This window comes from Artemia sp. Qi Xiang Cuo, chromosome 12, assembly GCF_049724085.1.
Source record: "Artemia sp. Qi Xiang Cuo chromosome 12, ASM4972408v1, whole genome shotgun sequence".
In the NCBI taxonomy this organism is placed as follows: domain Eukaryota; kingdom Metazoa; phylum Arthropoda; class Branchiopoda; order Anostraca; family Artemiidae; genus Artemia; species Artemia sp. Qi Xiang Cuo.
The window spans coordinates 38954913-38971616 of record NC_142805.1 but is presented as its reverse complement, the minus strand read 5'-3'; the positions used below and the strand labels follow the sequence as shown (position 1 = coordinate 38971616).

The following is a 16704-nucleotide window of genomic DNA, read 5'->3' as shown; positions in this document are numbered from 1 at the left end:
CTTGCAGTTTTTGTGCGGCTGGGTTTTCATGTAAAAAGGCTTCTTTTAGCAGTCTTTCTAATTGGTCTAAATCTCTGATTTTAGAAATGTCTAAGCCCGTCGCTACTCTTTGGATTTCTCCCCGTGTATAGTAAATAGCTTTATTAATCATAGCAATGTCATTTTTTCTAAACTCTATTCTATTTGTTTAAGGTTTGTAATCCAAGAATGGATTTCATTTGGATATGTTAGTAACGAGATGGGAGGGGCCTGTTCTACAATAGATTTTGAAGCCTACTTGTGACAGTGGCATCGCTATATTGCCCTTCTAGGGCGTTTATTCTAGACTATGCTTGTTGTAGTGCAATTTTTAACTCTTTAATTTTGTTTTCATTTGAACTCATGATGGTTCTATCTTTATAAAGTCTTAATGTGGGAAACGTTTTGAACCTTTAAATTGTTTTAAACTATACTAAAATCAGTTGGTTTATAAATTGCATAAGAATTAGCTCAATATCTCGATTTAAATTAATCCTCAAGGCTTATAGTATGATAACACTTTTTAAGTTCATTAACCTATGACACTAATATTCAAAAAGATTTAAGCAAACCACAGATGATATGGACACTGGAACTTTTAACAAAGAGAAAGAAAAAGAGAAGAAAGAAAGAGTTCTAGGATGGTAAAACTGTCTGAACTTCCTTTCAAGTCAAGTTATGTTGCTTAAATGAACACTTTTTCAAACTTTTCTGTCGCTGCTAGGCTTGACGATAATCGTCAGAAACTGAACACATACCTTCTTGATAGGAACCGAGGACTAAATTTGACCAAAATTTATAATTTTTATTAATCATCCCCCCCCTTAAACAAAAGTTGCACTGAACTTGAGTACCGCTGACACCAGTTGTAAGATTGCGCCTACTTATCAGAGCTAAAAGGTAGAGCGTTGTTGCTGAGGCGTTGGCAACATCGGCACTCAGAATCCAGTGGCAACTGATGTTTATTATAAAAGGAAATGAAAGGAAAAATATTCTAATTCTAATTATTTTCAATACTTCTAAACCTCTTCTAGGTCTGTTGATCAATATTGTGTGGGTCTGCAGTTCAATCTACGAATCTTTACCGAAAAAAGGATTAAGTTAATTCTAGGCTATCGAATACTTCTCATTGAAAGAGCTACAATCGAATAATTAGACAAGACTTGGGTATCAGTGTAATTAAAAATCTTTGCATCAAATTATTGTTTCTCGGAAACTAGGAATAATCTTTTTGTTAGATCTCAAAGTATTTGTGTAAACTAAACCAAGTTTTTAGGTTTATATCTTGAAAAGGAAGCTAATGCTCTTTGGAACTTTGATAAACTTCAACTTTTCTAGAGAAAATTGTATCTTGGAACGGAAGAGATTGAAATTCTTAATCTAGCAATTTAATTCCTTTTTCTTCACTAGCCAATTTGTAAAACATAAGGGGCAACCTCTATATAATATTAGCACTGGTTGAGAAATGCAAAAGGGGCTAAAAAGAGGAATAGAGTCCCTCTTTCGTATAACGTCAGAGAATACGCCAGGGGAGGAATATTGCATTGTCCTCTAGTTCCAATCTTCTCATATATATATATATATATATATATATATATATATATATATATATATATATATATATATATATATATATATATATATATATATATATATATATATATATATATATATATATATATATATATATATATATATATATATATATATATATATATATATATATATATATATATATATATATATATATATATATATATATATATAAAAAAAAAAAAAAATATATATATATATATATATATATATATATATATATATATATATATATATATATATATATATATATATATAAGATTTTAATAAACAATAGGTAAGTTAAACAGGTCTCTAAGCTTGAAGGAGGAGGCAAAAGCTCTATAATTTATTCTTTAAGGTTAAGGGGTTTATCTTGTACTTAAGTCTCAGGTTATTCACAAGTTTCAGTTTCTAAGACGAAACTAATTTTTTTTCTATCTTAATCCTTAAGAATGCTGTATTTCATCTAGAGTGTCCACGTCTTTATATACTCTAACCGAATTATAAACCCAAATCACCAAAATATACTATTATGTGGTGCTTTGACTCCAGCACCAGTTTATGTCTCCTATATAGGTATTAAATTTATTTACTACTTAGCCAGAGCTAGTCCAGCCGACAGAAATCTTTCAGAAGTTTATTTCTTATCTCAGTTTTTTATTCTCAAACGGAAATTTAGACAGGCAGCGGCAGCTTTATCCTAATTATAAGGAAAACACTTACTCATTCTTAGTTCCGAGGTAAAACTACCCCGATTTGTCTCTCATCCGTAAGTTATATTCATTTTGCTACTTGATCCACTTAGCCACCCTCCCCTGCTCTTTGTAGCCAATCAACAACTTTTTGTTAAAAACAGTTTTTTCCAATATTTCAAGGCATTGCGTTCTTCTATGTGTTATACCAAAACTGGTCTAAATTAGGTCTTCAAATATTTATCACGGGTGCAAAAGTCGTTCGATAGTTGAACAAAGAAGTGTCACTACAAGATTAATGACTATTTATGCAGAGCGAAGTTATTTTTAAATTCAAGCTAATTTGAAATTGTCGCTTTATTTCGGATCTATTTAAGCAAAGGAATTCCAAAATTAACTGAAATTGAGTTACCAAATTTACACAAAAATAAGGCCTCCTTACAAGCGAAAATAAAGATCAGTATTACAACATAAAACAAACAGGATGTATCTTATTTGTCAATCTGGCTGAAAACCATTTACTGCATCAGTTCCTCACTCTATGCTCTAAAGTTTGGCTTTTCCCTAATTACTTCAGGTAGCAAAAATTCTAACACAAAGGTCTAGGGAATGGGCTAAGAATCCTGTTTACAATTTTCAAAAATATAGGGATTAGTTGATGTGCATTGGCATTAAAGACTAAAATTGTTTGCACAAATGTTTCGAAAGCAATCCTTAAAAATCGTTTTTGATTTCAGTGAAGTACTAGTAACACTTTAGCGTATAGATTGGGTGTAAAGGAGGTAAAACTTTCCCCTTGTAATACAGAATATTCCTGTTCGTTTTAAGTTGTAGTGTCACTGTTAATTCCATTAAAAAAACAAAACTTGTCTTTTTTATTGAATCAACAACTAAAACACAAATGAGACAGACAGATCGAACTACAGGCAGAACGACAAATTGGAACAAATTTAAATAGAATGAAATAGAACACATTTAGGAGATCAGCACGGCAGCCAATATTGAGGGGCTTTTTCTGGTGAATTTGAATCAATTTTCACAATTGTATCGTTGAAACGCCACTGAAGTTCTTTTTTCAAAAAGTACGTCTTACCTAGAAACGAGATGAGAATACATATAATGTCATGAAAAATAGACGGAATATTTGCTGTCTTCTTTATGGTTTTTTTATTTGTCAAAAGCTGAAAAATAATAGTTTGAAGTACATTTAGACAATTTCTATTGTCAATTGCTAAAAAAAAACATTTTTTTCATGCTTAGTCTAAATAAAAGGTGGTGAGAGATTAATTTCTACTTTCCCCCGTCCATACTTCTTTCTGTATTTATCTGAAGGTTAATTGATAGTTAGAAGTTTGTGCATTAAAATTTAGTTTTTTAGGGGTCTGCTCTCTACCACTTCCCCTAACACAATGCACTGTGACTCCTCAAAAAAATATGGTGTGCGTTTATACATCACTAAGGGCGTAGTTTCATGAAAAATCAACTAAATCAACTTATTAAACGAAACATTAAGATGAATTTTCATATTAAGCAATATCTTGAATGGATTATGTGACTTTCAAGAAACAAATGCACCGTCGTGTTGCAATACTTCCTCTGCAACTGGGAAATATTAAATAAAGTTTCTTGATACTTCTAAATCGATTGGCTATCTCATATTTTTCAATTGATAACGTTTTGCTCCTCTTTGGGGCAAAATCGTAGTTTGGTGCCAAAAAACGGCAACAAGACACCTTCCCTTGGTACAATATTTATTGGGCACAATAACAAGGCACTTTAAAAAACCGAGAACTTTTAATTTACTTTTGAGCGAGGTCTCTTCTAATTTTCAATGATCTTCGATTTGATAATGTCACATCTCGGAAAAAAAACAAAAACTAATAAATATGCATCGACGATCTTTCTTTTGGGGAAAAAAAAAGCAAAATTCTATATTTTTGAAAATAAGGGCTTGAAGCCTTTACGGTATAGCTCTAAGACACAGCGAATCTAGTAATGGGACTTTCACTAAGATCACTTGCTTTTTTGGGCAATTCTGACATAAAAAGGAGATTCTGCTAATGTATCGATTGTCATCAAAATTCTATCTTTAGAGTGTTGTGAACATTTTCCGAGTCACTTCTTACTTACAGTCCACAACCCCGAAATGTTTGATAAGATTTCCTTGTCATAAGCAATTGTGTTTGAAGCTTTTTATTTTGTTCAGTTGAAGTCGAGCATTGAAAGAAAGAGGGTGAATTTGAGAGCTGCATTGTAAGTCTGAAGACAGTTTTTCTTTTGTCTATTCTGTAAGTTTTTTAAATGTATAAAGACATAAGACATTTCAGTTAAATGGGGCGAATTGTCCTGTTATTAAAAAGATATATCAAATTGTCAATCCACGCTCATTTGTTGTTTGTTCAGCAATTTTGGTTAAAATGTTTTAATTGTTCTCGAGAAGAAAGATTGTTGAAAACAAGCAAAGATTGTTTTCAGTAAATTGAAAATTATGTTCTGGTATTCAGAGGGCATGGGGAAGAGCGTCAGCTCCAATCATGCTAGTTTCTGCTTGTTTTGAGTTTGACTCGGAGATATATTGTAATTTCCGTTTATTTTTGGTTTCATATATTTATTGATGGCCGTTTCACAGCCTTCATACATACAGCGTGTTTTAATTTAATTTAATATTTCCCTCAACATTATTCGAAAATGTATCCTTAATATCATTAGCCTTAGTATTAACAATAGTAGTTGAAGTAGTAGGGGTAGTCTACACATAGTACCTTTTCGTTGGTCCAACATATCCCTTAACACGTACTGAAAGTTTAAACTTAATGATCGATACTGTTCCTGAGATATAGCTTATAAGGCCATTTAATGACCTACATCTACATAGCCGAGTGTGTTTCAATTTAGTTCATTATTCTCTTCAATATTCCTTTAAAGTTTCACTGTAATATCTCTTATCATCAGCAGTACTAGTTGTAGTCGTAGTAGTAGCAGTTTTATCAGTAGCTGTCGTAGTAGTAGTAGCAATAGTAGTTGTAGTGGTAGTTGTAGTAACAGTAGCAGTAGTAGTGTTAGTAGTTGTATTAGTAAAAACATTTTTCATTTTGCCTAGTTCAACATCCCCCTTAACATATCCTAAAATTTTAAACTAATATCACAGACCAGTAGTGAGGGGGCAATACTAATACGGTAGCCCCTCGTGGTAGGCAAAACAACCAAGGTCACCCGCTCTTCCTTCTTCCCAATTTATTCATAGCCTTTCTTTTTACACCCTCCCAGGATCAGTAGCTGTCGTAGTAGTAGTAGCAGTAGTAGTTGTAGTGGTAGTTTTAGTAACAGTAGCAGTAGTAGTGTTAGTAGCTGTATTAGTAAAAACATTTTTCATTTTGCCTAGTTCAACATCCCCCTTAACATATCCTAAAATTTTCAACTAATACCACAGACCAGTAGTGAGGGGGCAATACTAATACGGTAGCCCCTCGTGGTAGGCAAAACAACCAAGGTCGCCCGCTCTTCCTCCTTCCCAATTTATTCAAAGCCTCCCTTTTTACACCCTCCCAGGAAGTTATCATTTCCTTAAATCTTTCTTTATGACGTCCTCCCACCCCAGACGAGGACGACATGCTTTCCGTTTAGCCCTAAACGGTTGGCGTAAAAAGTTGGCTTCATCCGCGTAACGTGCCCTAGCCATCTCAACCTTTCTTTCATTATAGCTCTAGAAAGCGGGATTGTGATTCTGAGGCTCATTTTAATTTTGGAACGATGTTAGAGGTTAAAGAAGATTTTTTTGTTGTTGTTGTTAAGTTTAGTGCATTAAGGGGGATGTCTAGGCATGTACAAGATTGTAATTTAATTAATAGGCTAATAAATATGCTTTTGAGAAGTAATTTAGATCAGCTAGCTGACATGATGATCCATAGAAGAGTTCTCTAGACAATAGTAGCTTCTAGTCTACATTGGGGTTCTGAGGTTTGGGGATTTGCTAAAGCAGCTAAGCTAGAAGTAGTTCAGTTAAGTTATTTTAAGAGAATTTTAGCCTTGAAGGATTCATTTAGTTCAGTGGTACTGAAAGGAGATTTGGAGCTTTTCACTTTAAGGAGTATTAGATTGGTTAGAAATGTGAAATTCGGGGATAAAATAATTTGTCTACCTAGAGTTTGGCTTCTTAAGTCAGCTTATTTGAAGGAAAAGGCCCAATGGGTGAAAGCGTGTCAGTATGGAAGGAAGTCCAGCGAACCCTAAATGACCAAGAAATCGAAGAATGGCAAGCTCATAAGCCCCAATCTATGTCTTTGAGGTTTTATTCCCGAGCCAAAAAGTGTTTCGGGAGGTGGTTTATTTTAAATTTGGGCTGAATAAAGAGGATTTGAAAACTTTGTTGTTGGTAAGAGGGGATAGTTTGGATTTAGCTGGGAGAAGGATTTTTTTATGGAGAGTTTAGGCTGGCCCTTTTTTTTGCCCTACGTTTGGATGTGTGAATGAGAACTTAATTTTGTATCCGTGTGTGAAGATCTGTCTGAGTTGCGGAATGGATGTTTTGGACGAATGTTTGGCAGTGAATACTGGTAAATTGAGCGGATGGTTGATATATATATGTATATATATAAGTATATATATATCAGAGGCAACGCTGTATCGTTGCCTATAGTAAAGGCCATTCGGCTCCAATGTTTTATTATTATTTTTACCCCTAAAGGCGCTTCATATGGAAGGGTTCGTCGTAGAAACTTAAAAGGGGGCTCATTCAATTGGAAATCCAGACTTCTAGTGCCCTTTTGCATAGTCGAAAATGATTGGAGGGCAACTAGCCCCCCCCCCCTTGGCCATCATTCCCCAAACACATCCAATCACAATTTTGAGATAGCCATTATGTTAAGCGTAGTTGATTTTCAAATAGAAAATATAATTTGTGGAGGGCACTCCCCCACAACCCTTAGGGCAAGGTTTTAAGTTAGACCCTGGGGACATACAAGGTTTTTATAGAAGGTGTCGTCGTAGAAACTTCAAAACAGGTTCATTCGATTGGAAATTCAAAGGACTAGTGCCCTTTTTATTAGACGAAAGTTATTGGAGGGCAAATATCCCCCCCCACGCCCATCATTCCCCCAAAAACATCCAATAAAAATTTTGAGATAACCATTTGGTTCAGCGTGGTTGATTTCCACATAGAATACATATTTTTGAGGAGGATCCTCCCCCAAAACCTTCAGGACAATGGTTTTAAGTTATGCCCGGGCGGCATATAAGGTTTTTATAGAAGGCGTTTTCGTATAAACTTCAAAAAATGCTCATTCGGTTGAAAATTCAAAGGGATAGTGCCCTTTTAAATAGTCGAAAGTGATTGGAGGGTAACAAGCCCACCCCCCACGCCCATCATTCCCCCAAACACATTCAATCAAAATTTTGAGACAGCCATTTTGTCCAGTGTAGTTGATTTTAAGATAGAAAATTTATTTTTGAGGAGGAAAATCCCCCACAACCCTCAGGGCATGGGTTTTAAGTTATGCCCTGGGGGCATATAAGGTTTTTATAGAAGGCGTTTTCGTAGAAACTTCAACAAAGGCTCATTCGATTAGAAATTAATACGGCTAGTGCCCTTTTTAATAGGCGAAAGTGATTGGAGGGCAACTAGCCCCCCCCCCTCCTACGCCCATCATTCCCCCAAACACATCCAATAAAAATTTTGAGATAGCCATTTTGTTCAGCGTAGTTGATTTCCAGATATGAAATACATTTTTGAGGAGGCCACTCCCCCATAACCCTCAGGGCAAGGGCTTTAAGTTATGCCCTGGGGGCATATAAAGTATTTATAGAAAGCGTTGTCGTAGAAACTTCAAAAAAGGATCATTCTATTGGAAATTCAAAGGGATAGTGCCTTTTTAATATTCGAAAGTGATTGGAGGGCACCTAGCCCCTCCCCACGCCCGTCATTCCCCCAAACCTTCAGACAGCCCCCCACGCCCATCATTCCCCCAAACACATCCAATCAAAATTTTGAGATAGCCATTTTGCAGCGTAGTTGTTTTCCAGATAGAAAATATGATTTTGAGGAGGACACTCCCCCATAACCCTCAGGGCAAGGGTTTTAAGTTGTTCCCTGGGGGCATATGAGGTTTTTACAGAAGGTGTTGTCGTAGAAACTTCAAAACAGGTTCAGTCGATTGGAAATTAAAGGGCTAGTGCCCTTTATAATAGTCGAAAGTGATTGGAGTGCAACTAGCCCCCCCCCCACGCCCATCATTTCCCCAAAAACATCCAATCAAAATTTTGAGATAGCCATTTTGTTCAGCGTAGTTTATTTCCAGATAGAAAATATGTTTTGAGGAGGACCCTCCCCCAGAACCTTCAGGGCAATGGTTTTAAGTTATGCCCGGGCGGCTTATAAGGTTTTTATAGAAGGCGTTTTCGTATAAACTTCAAAAAATGCTCATTCGGTTGAAAATTCAAAGGGATAGTGCCCTTTTATATAGTCGAAAGTGATTGGAGGGCAACTAGCCCCCCCCCCCCGCACATCATTCCCCCAAACACATTCAATCAAAATTTTGAGACAGCCATTTTGTCCAGCGTAGTTGATTTTAAGATAGAAAATATATTTTTGAGGAGGAAAATCCCCCACAACCCTCAGGGCAAGGGTTTTAAGTTATGCCCTGGGGGCATACAAGGTTTTTATAGAAGGCGTTGTCGTAGAAACTTCAATAAAGGCTCATTCGATTAGAAATTAATAGGGCTAGTGCCCTTTTTAATAGGCGAAAGTGATTGGAGGGCAACTAGCCCCCCCCCTCCGACGCCCATCAGTCCCCCAAACACATCCAATAAAAATTTTGAGATAGCCATTTTGTTCAGCGTAGTTGATTTCCAGATATGAAATACATTTTTGAGGAGGCCACTCCCCCACAACCCTCAGGGCAAGGGCTTTAAGTTATGCCCTGGGGCATATAAAGCTTGTATAGAAGGCGTTGTCGTAGAAACTTCAAAAAGGGCTCATCCAATTGGAAATTGAAAGGGATAGTGCCCTTTTTAATAGTCGAAAATGATTGGAGGGCAACTAGCCCCACCCCACGCCCGTCCTTGCTCCAAACCTTCAGACAGCCCCCCACGCCCATCATTCCCCCAAACCCATCCAATCAAAATTTTGAGATAGCCATTTTGCAGCGTAGTTGCTTTCCAGATAGAAAATATGTTTTTGAGGAGGACACTCCCCCATAACCCTCAGGGCAAGGGTTTTAAGTTTTGCCCTGGGGGCATATAAGGTTTTTATAGAAGACATTGTCCTAGAAACTTAAAAAAGGCTCATTCGATTGGAAATTCAAAGGTCTAGTGCCCTTTTCAATAGTCGAAAGTGATTGAAGGGGAACTAGCCCCCTTCCCCCATCATTTCCCCAAACACATCCAAAAAGTTCACCCAGAGCTCAATAAGTGGGACGTATGAGCAAGCGGCCATAGCTATCACGAGCATATCTGTATCTACGGTTCGTATCGTAACTTTTTGGTGACCAGGCAGGTAGCAGTGACGAACGTGGAGGATAATTTTCGTATCTGCCTCTTTATGATCACAAGGGACCAAATCGTCTCGAGCAGCTGACACCGACGGCACAACATTTAAATCCTCTGTGCTATAAACTTCTTTTCCAAACAAATTAATGCTTGCCAAGCGGTCTGCTAACAGGAAGAACTGTTGCTCTTTGTTTTCTTCGGTCCGGAGGAAAGCAGCCCAGTTCCGAGGGATAAAAGTCGATTCTCTTAGGCAGACTCGCTGTCCGAAACCTCTCCTTTCTCTTTCTCCTTTCTTCAAGATGCTTTTAATGTACATGTCGCATGTGACGTCGATGCGACTGACCGTCTCTAGTTGGCTATGAATGTACAGTAGAAAAACTGTGTCCGCATAATCGTTAAAAAATTTGCAGGAGCCGGGTGCAACCATATGAGTCGAGGCTGATCCATCGAACACTTTTGCACTGACTCGAGGAATAGTAGTTGGTATGACCAGCAATGCTTCTAAATAAGTTGTAAGGTCAGATTTTGCAGTTTTCCTAAGGGACCTGCTGTCGGACAGTGCAGGGGGAGTGTGCTGGTTCTCGTGCTTAGAAAAATCGTCCATGTCGACGTTACGAGACTGGCAGGCAATGAAGAATCTACCAAACAAAAGAAAAACTGTTTTCAGACTAGAAATCTCTTGTTTCGCCATTGACGGTTTCTTGGCTATCATACTTGTGAATAGTTGCAGGTTATCTTTCTTTATAACATCTGTGACTGGCGTGGAGCATGTTGTCAGTCGCTCTTCGGTAAACTTCTTATACTGGTCGAGTCCAATGTTTTATGCGTTCCTGTTGCTGTGTACTACCATACTGGGCATGATCTTCCCCGTTCAAGGGTAAGAAGGTCGTTTTCTGATTCAGAAAATGGATTGCCCCTTCCTTCAATGACTTGAAGAAAGTCCTGAACATGGCACATGAATCGCATGTGTAATTTTGGTGTGTCCTCATGATGCTTCAAGTTTTCTTCAGAAGAAAGGTTTGTGAATCGTTCTTCATACTCCTCAACAGCCCTATGAACATCGGGACCTGATGTGATCCATCGAAGCATGGCATCTGGGTTTTCGGTGAGTCCAATCAAACCGGCTGTTCCTTTAATTTCCTTGTTCATCTGTTCATGTGCTTGATCCATTGCCATGAAGGAAAAGTATGTTTTGTCTTTCAAACTGTGAAGCTTCCTTTCATAAACTCACAAAATACAGCTGTATTTTGGGTACTGAGCAATCATGTCTCGAACGTGCACCAACAGCCATCTGGCGTAGTTTGTGTGGTCCAGGGCGAACATCTACGGCAGAATCTTTCGCAGAGAATAGACATAAAGCATAAAATCTGCTTGGCGGATGGACCGTACAAACATCAGCAAAATCAGTTCAATATTAATTAGAGTTGATCAGTAAGTAAACTGAGCGCTGGCTTTTTTTTAATTCACACCATTAATCGACAGATAGCACCTCATTGTCGCTCTCTTCATTCTCAGTAGCTTACTCATCATATGCTTGGCGCCTAAGGATATGAAGGACTGAAGCAGTTTCTTGGTGAGCGTAACGGGACCTAGTAACATGCGAAACTTTAAAAATGGCATCTGCACTTCCTGTCGTTGTGACATCAGCTTTGCCAAGTAGCTCGTCCTATTCAGATACTTTCATCCAGTCTCCTAGAACTTTCAGGATATTCATTTATATGCAGGCGACCGAAAACAACGATAAACGAATCTTTCGGATGTATTTCTGGAAAATTCCACTGTATCAGTTTGGCCAGTGCATAGAGCGGCTGATCAGCTGTCAAACCTGGAGTCTGACCTGGGTTCAGATAGGCAACTACTGTCTTAACCAAATTCATAGTAAGAAGTATCGTCGCCACTGAATGCGCTTGATCCTCACCTCCCCCCCCCCACCCCCAAGGGTGGTGGAACAATCCAAGCACTTTTCCCATTACTTCCCTTCATTTTCTATTTAATAACTAATATACTCACCAAATATCAAGCTGAAATAGGCAAAAAGAAACTTTTCTGCATTTTCCCCTTTGGGTGACTTTTACCCCTGTGCCCCCCCCCCCGCTTAGGGTGGTCAGAAAAATGAGCAGTTTTACACTATTTCCATTAGCTCTCAATTTTTCAATTGCCAAAGCAACAGATCTCAAAGCCGGTTGTTTTCGCACATGAAGTTTTCCTGAAATGAGAGAGATTGTTGAGTCAATTGCATCAGCAAGTGTCTTTCGCAAAATAAAATTGGATAGGGCGAGGGCTATTTTTATGTCCACCTTAACATTTGGTGGTAGCCAGTCGGGTATATTGACTATCTCATGATTTATTTCCCCAACTTTATACAATGCACTAGTTATCGCCTTTCTAAGTATATTTGTTTTCTCAGTGTCTATTGTATATTTATAGTGATTGGCAGAACTCCTCAGTTCCTTATATGAATTTGGAGTCATCAATACAAATTGTATGTTGCTCGTATACTTTGATAAACTGTTGCTAGTGCTCAAAAATGTTCCATTACCTTAAACACTGATTTGTCTAAATAAATAATGCAATACACAATTTTAATAGGATAATCCATAAAAAAGTGTATTTTTTGTAAAGTGTATTTTAAATTGTTAATAAAAAAATATGTTTTATTCTATTTAATTGTTATTGCTGTTGCTGTTAGACACAGTAACACTGAAGGGAAAAATTGTTTATTAAATAGACAGATGCATTTTACAATTAGTTGTATTTTGCGATGAGCACAATAGCCTAATATATATATATATATATGTATATATATATATATATATATATATATATATATATATATATATATATATATATATATATATATATATATATATATATATATCAATTTAAAACTCCATTCAGATCATTTCGTTGAGGACCATCAATGTCGGGCAAAATGATACTTCTAAGGAAAATAAGTCAAAATCATAATCAAATGTCTTTAGAAAACCCGAAAAAAAACTATTATATCATTTGGCAGGAGTCCAATAATAGAATACAGACTATTGTACCAGACATAAAATTCATACAAGGACTTGTGTCCAAAATTATTGAACCAAACTCTTGATTGCTTTTTGATGAATTTGCTGAATTCATTGAACAATGGTCTCAGAGATTCTACAATTGCTCACTGTGCTCCTTCACCACGAGAAAATTTTCGTAGCACTTGTTCTTTACAATCTCTTTCATTAGAGGAAATGTATGAGAACATTTGCTTTGAATTGAACTTACTATATCTTCTACAGGGTTTTTCGGGATCCAAGTTGTCTGATAATTCTAAGCAAACAAAGATATCTCGTTGCTTCAAAATTTCTGCTTTCGGCATACCATCAGGCTACAAATAAATCTTAGTGTTTTATTATACTGGATCTATATCAGAATACACCTGAAGATGAGCGTCTATTCACTGATATTTTTGACAATGAAATTACCGTATGTCTTCCAGTGTACAATAAAAAAGGTTATCACAATGTCAATTTTATGATTTAAACAATCTGACTCATAAGAAAACACAAACTGTATTAAAACCATGATAGACTGGCAATTATATGTTTGACTTTTTGAAAAGATTATAATCTTAAATAATTATTAAAGAGGATGAATATCCTTACCATCCGTGTACGAAAAGGCAGCATCCAGATCTGAGGGTACCCCTCGCCATCGACTTAGCTCTTTTGGATATCCTTCATCCATTAGTCCTCTTGTATCATCGTAACGCCAGTAGAGATTTTTGCTAAAAAGATGATAAAATACAATCCTTTGTTTACTTAAAGCTTATAATATCTGTTTCTGTTTTAAATTAATTTTAATATCTGGTTCTGTTGTAAATTCATTTTTTTATAGTAAAGTATTGTATACTCAAAATTACAATTAAAAAACAAAATATATGTCATTTCTATTCGTTATGGATTTTAATATTACGCTCAGATTCCACTGGGAATATTGTTTAATTTAATAAATTTCAGAGACCGGTGATTCTTAACCTTGAACATTAAAAAAATAATAATAGGAAAACGACATAGTCTAAAAGAGAAAATTGCACGATCTTATGAGACTGAATTCAGTTTTTTTTACTCCAAGGGTTTTTCGACTTGAAAAGGCTATTCCACAGCTTAAAACTAAGGTATAGCTACAAAATAAAAACATGTAGGCCCATTAAAGTACCAGGACACAAAAAAATAAATCAGACTCTTTTAATTGGTTGAGTGAAAATTTACACAACCATATCCGTGTTTAAAAATCAGAAAAACTGTGAAGTCGATTTTTCATAATAAAGGACTCCATATGCAGTTATTTTGTTTTCCCCATAGCGGGTGCCAAGTTTTGAAATAAGAAATATGTCTTAAAGTTAGAAGAAAATTAGAAAAAAATTCGAGCTCTAGAAACTGTAACTTTCCTGATTGCTATGGCAAAAGAAAAATGCTACCGTAAATCTAACCTATGCATTAATATAGAAGTTATCAAAATTATTCAAGATTAAACATTTCATATTATTAGTTAACTGACTTTTAGAAAGACTAATCAGGCTTTCCTATTTTGTTATATCTAGCCCTTTAGTTGACTATTGTCATTTCAAGATAATCCTTATTTCCTTCCGAAAGAAAACTATCACTTTTATTGCTTATTTTTAGATAATCCCAATAGTACAACTTTGCTCAATGGACCTATGAACATAACAGTTGCGCCACCCTATTGATTGTTGCAATGCTAAGCGACCATATATAGATAAATCGGGTTATACAACCATTTGGCTGGGATGTTTCTAAACAAGGAAAGTTTTCGCTTGTTTCCTTTTACTATTAAGTGTCGAAACAAAGCAGAGAATTTACGCAAAGAAAAATCTGAATAACTCTAAACCAACAAAAAGAAAAAATCGAAGAAAACCCTGGTTTTCAGTTATGAATAGCATGGGGCCAGGGGTGAACAAGTGTTTTCATTATGATAGCCTTGCCACTTTTACTGACGCTTACATTCTTCATAAAGATATAGCTAATGCACATTACAGTCAAGACAAGCATAAAATACTAAAAAAAATAAAGGAAAAAATGATGAATAAATAAAGATGGAATCTATTACAAACAATTAATAAGACAAGCCCTAAAGCCTACTAGTATCGGTAATTATAAGTAAAATAAAAAAAACATTGAAAGGAGGCATTTATCATTTTTGTGCAATATGGTCAACAATCGCTTTACGGAACACTTTCTTTATTAATATAAAGAAAGTGATGGAGCTAGATGGATGGAACTTTTGAAGTGTTTGGAAATGATATTGATCTAATTCCGGAAATATTCATTTGCCTAGCTCTACTACTATCTGTGAAGTTGTAAAGAAAATTTGCTTTGTAAGTTTCATTTTGACCCACCCTTTTGTCTGCATTTAAGTTTTTCGTTTCTTCGGTAACAGTAATTTAGCCTTCATTAATCACAAGTCGTACTTTACAGTGTCAATAAATAATGGAAAATAATTGTTTTACTTTGGAAGGACGAAATACTTTTCCTTACTTAAGAAACGGCGTTTTAGCTGAGATATTTTAAATTGGCGCCTTTCTCAAACAAATTCTAAGGTGGGATAAAGAAAGTCATGACTAAATTTAAGCAATCAGTTATGTCAGTCCCTTCTGCAAATTTACTAGAGATTTTACTAAAAATTTTCGCTAGAAAATTAATGACGTTCTAGACCCTGGGCCAGAATAAATAAAGTTTGCCGATGAGCTAGGCTAATAAAACATGTTTGTTAGGTCGGGTACAATAGTGAATTAATAACAAACAAATAAAAAATAGATCTTGTTTTAATAATTAGCCTCCATGTCAATTTTACCTACCTTGAACGTTCTAATTGGATAAAAATATTTTACCTGAATAAATATAGCTTTCCATTCTTTGGCCAGACGAGAGCAGCATCTAGCTTCCTGATACCAGCTGGCAAACCAAAGTCTGTAATTGGATTCTTTTCCACTGTAAGATGATTCCCGTCTGAAACCCAATAATTCTGACCTGAAATTTGGATCATAAATTTATTTAATTTTTTTTCAAGTGGAGTCCCTACCAAAACTACGGTTATAGGGATCTCTGAGGGTAACCTCGCTCATTCTGATTACTTTCATTTAAAACCTATGAACTAGTACCTAGTAAAATTTACCAATCTTTAAGTCTTCTAAAGGGATTTCATCTCTATAGGAAAAAAAACTTTACCAGAATTACCAAAATCTTATTGAATGACCATGTGTTGCCTAAAATCTAAGTCTGGGTAAATGTGAAGTAGGGAACCCGATCCAGTGAAAGCTATATCTAATGATAAAGGTATTCAAACAATCATTCCAGTAGGTCTCTTGCAAAACCAGCCTTGCTGTAAACCAGCACTGCTTTGACTCTTGTTTTAATGGATGTTGATTTAAATTAGCTAACATCAATATATAAATAGAATTTAGTAATCAGCATCGCTCTATCACGATAAAACATTTAATGAAACTACAAGGATTCACAACTTTTTGAAAAATCTACAAGGACTTTTTGAAAAATCTTCACCACAATAAGTGCTCCAGGGTTGTATATAGGGCTCTTGCGATCAATAAGCATATAGTACATGAAGATTGCTCAGAAACCATTATTTGTGCCTATAGTCTTCTTATAACCTTCTGCCGTCACCACTGATATTCCAAAAAATTAGGACTAATTTTGCTATTGATTAAACAAAATAATACTTAAATAATAGCTAATTTTGAATTTCTCGTAAAGAATATTTTTTTTAATGGAGATATAATTTATTCACCAAAAAAATAAAAAGAAAAGCATGAAGCCCAGTAACGTGGGTTTGTATTACAACTCCAAAAAAAAGCTTACATCCAGTTACATCAGTACATTCGGGTTCCAATTTCACAACAAAACAAAAAAAAGCATAT

General features: G+C 35.7%; 1 protein-coding gene across 1 annotated transcript in view; it reads right to left on the bottom strand.

Annotated features, from left to right (window-relative positions):
• Nucleotides 1-2696: 2696 nt before the first annotated feature.
• Nucleotides 2697-16704, bottom strand: part of LOC148946098 (uncharacterized) — a 33693-nt gene continuing 19685 nt past the window's right edge. The window contains exons 4-6 of the mRNA XM_089097604.1: nt 15661-15799; nt 13415-13536; nt 2697-3378 (exon numbers count right to left, since the gene is read on the bottom strand). Of these exons, the coding sequence (XP_088953730.1) occupies nt 3269-3378; nt 13415-13536; nt 15661-15799 (371 nt within the window). The 3' untranslated portion in view covers nt 2697-3268. The remainder of the gene's footprint in view (nt 3379-13414; nt 13537-15660; nt 15800-16704) is intronic.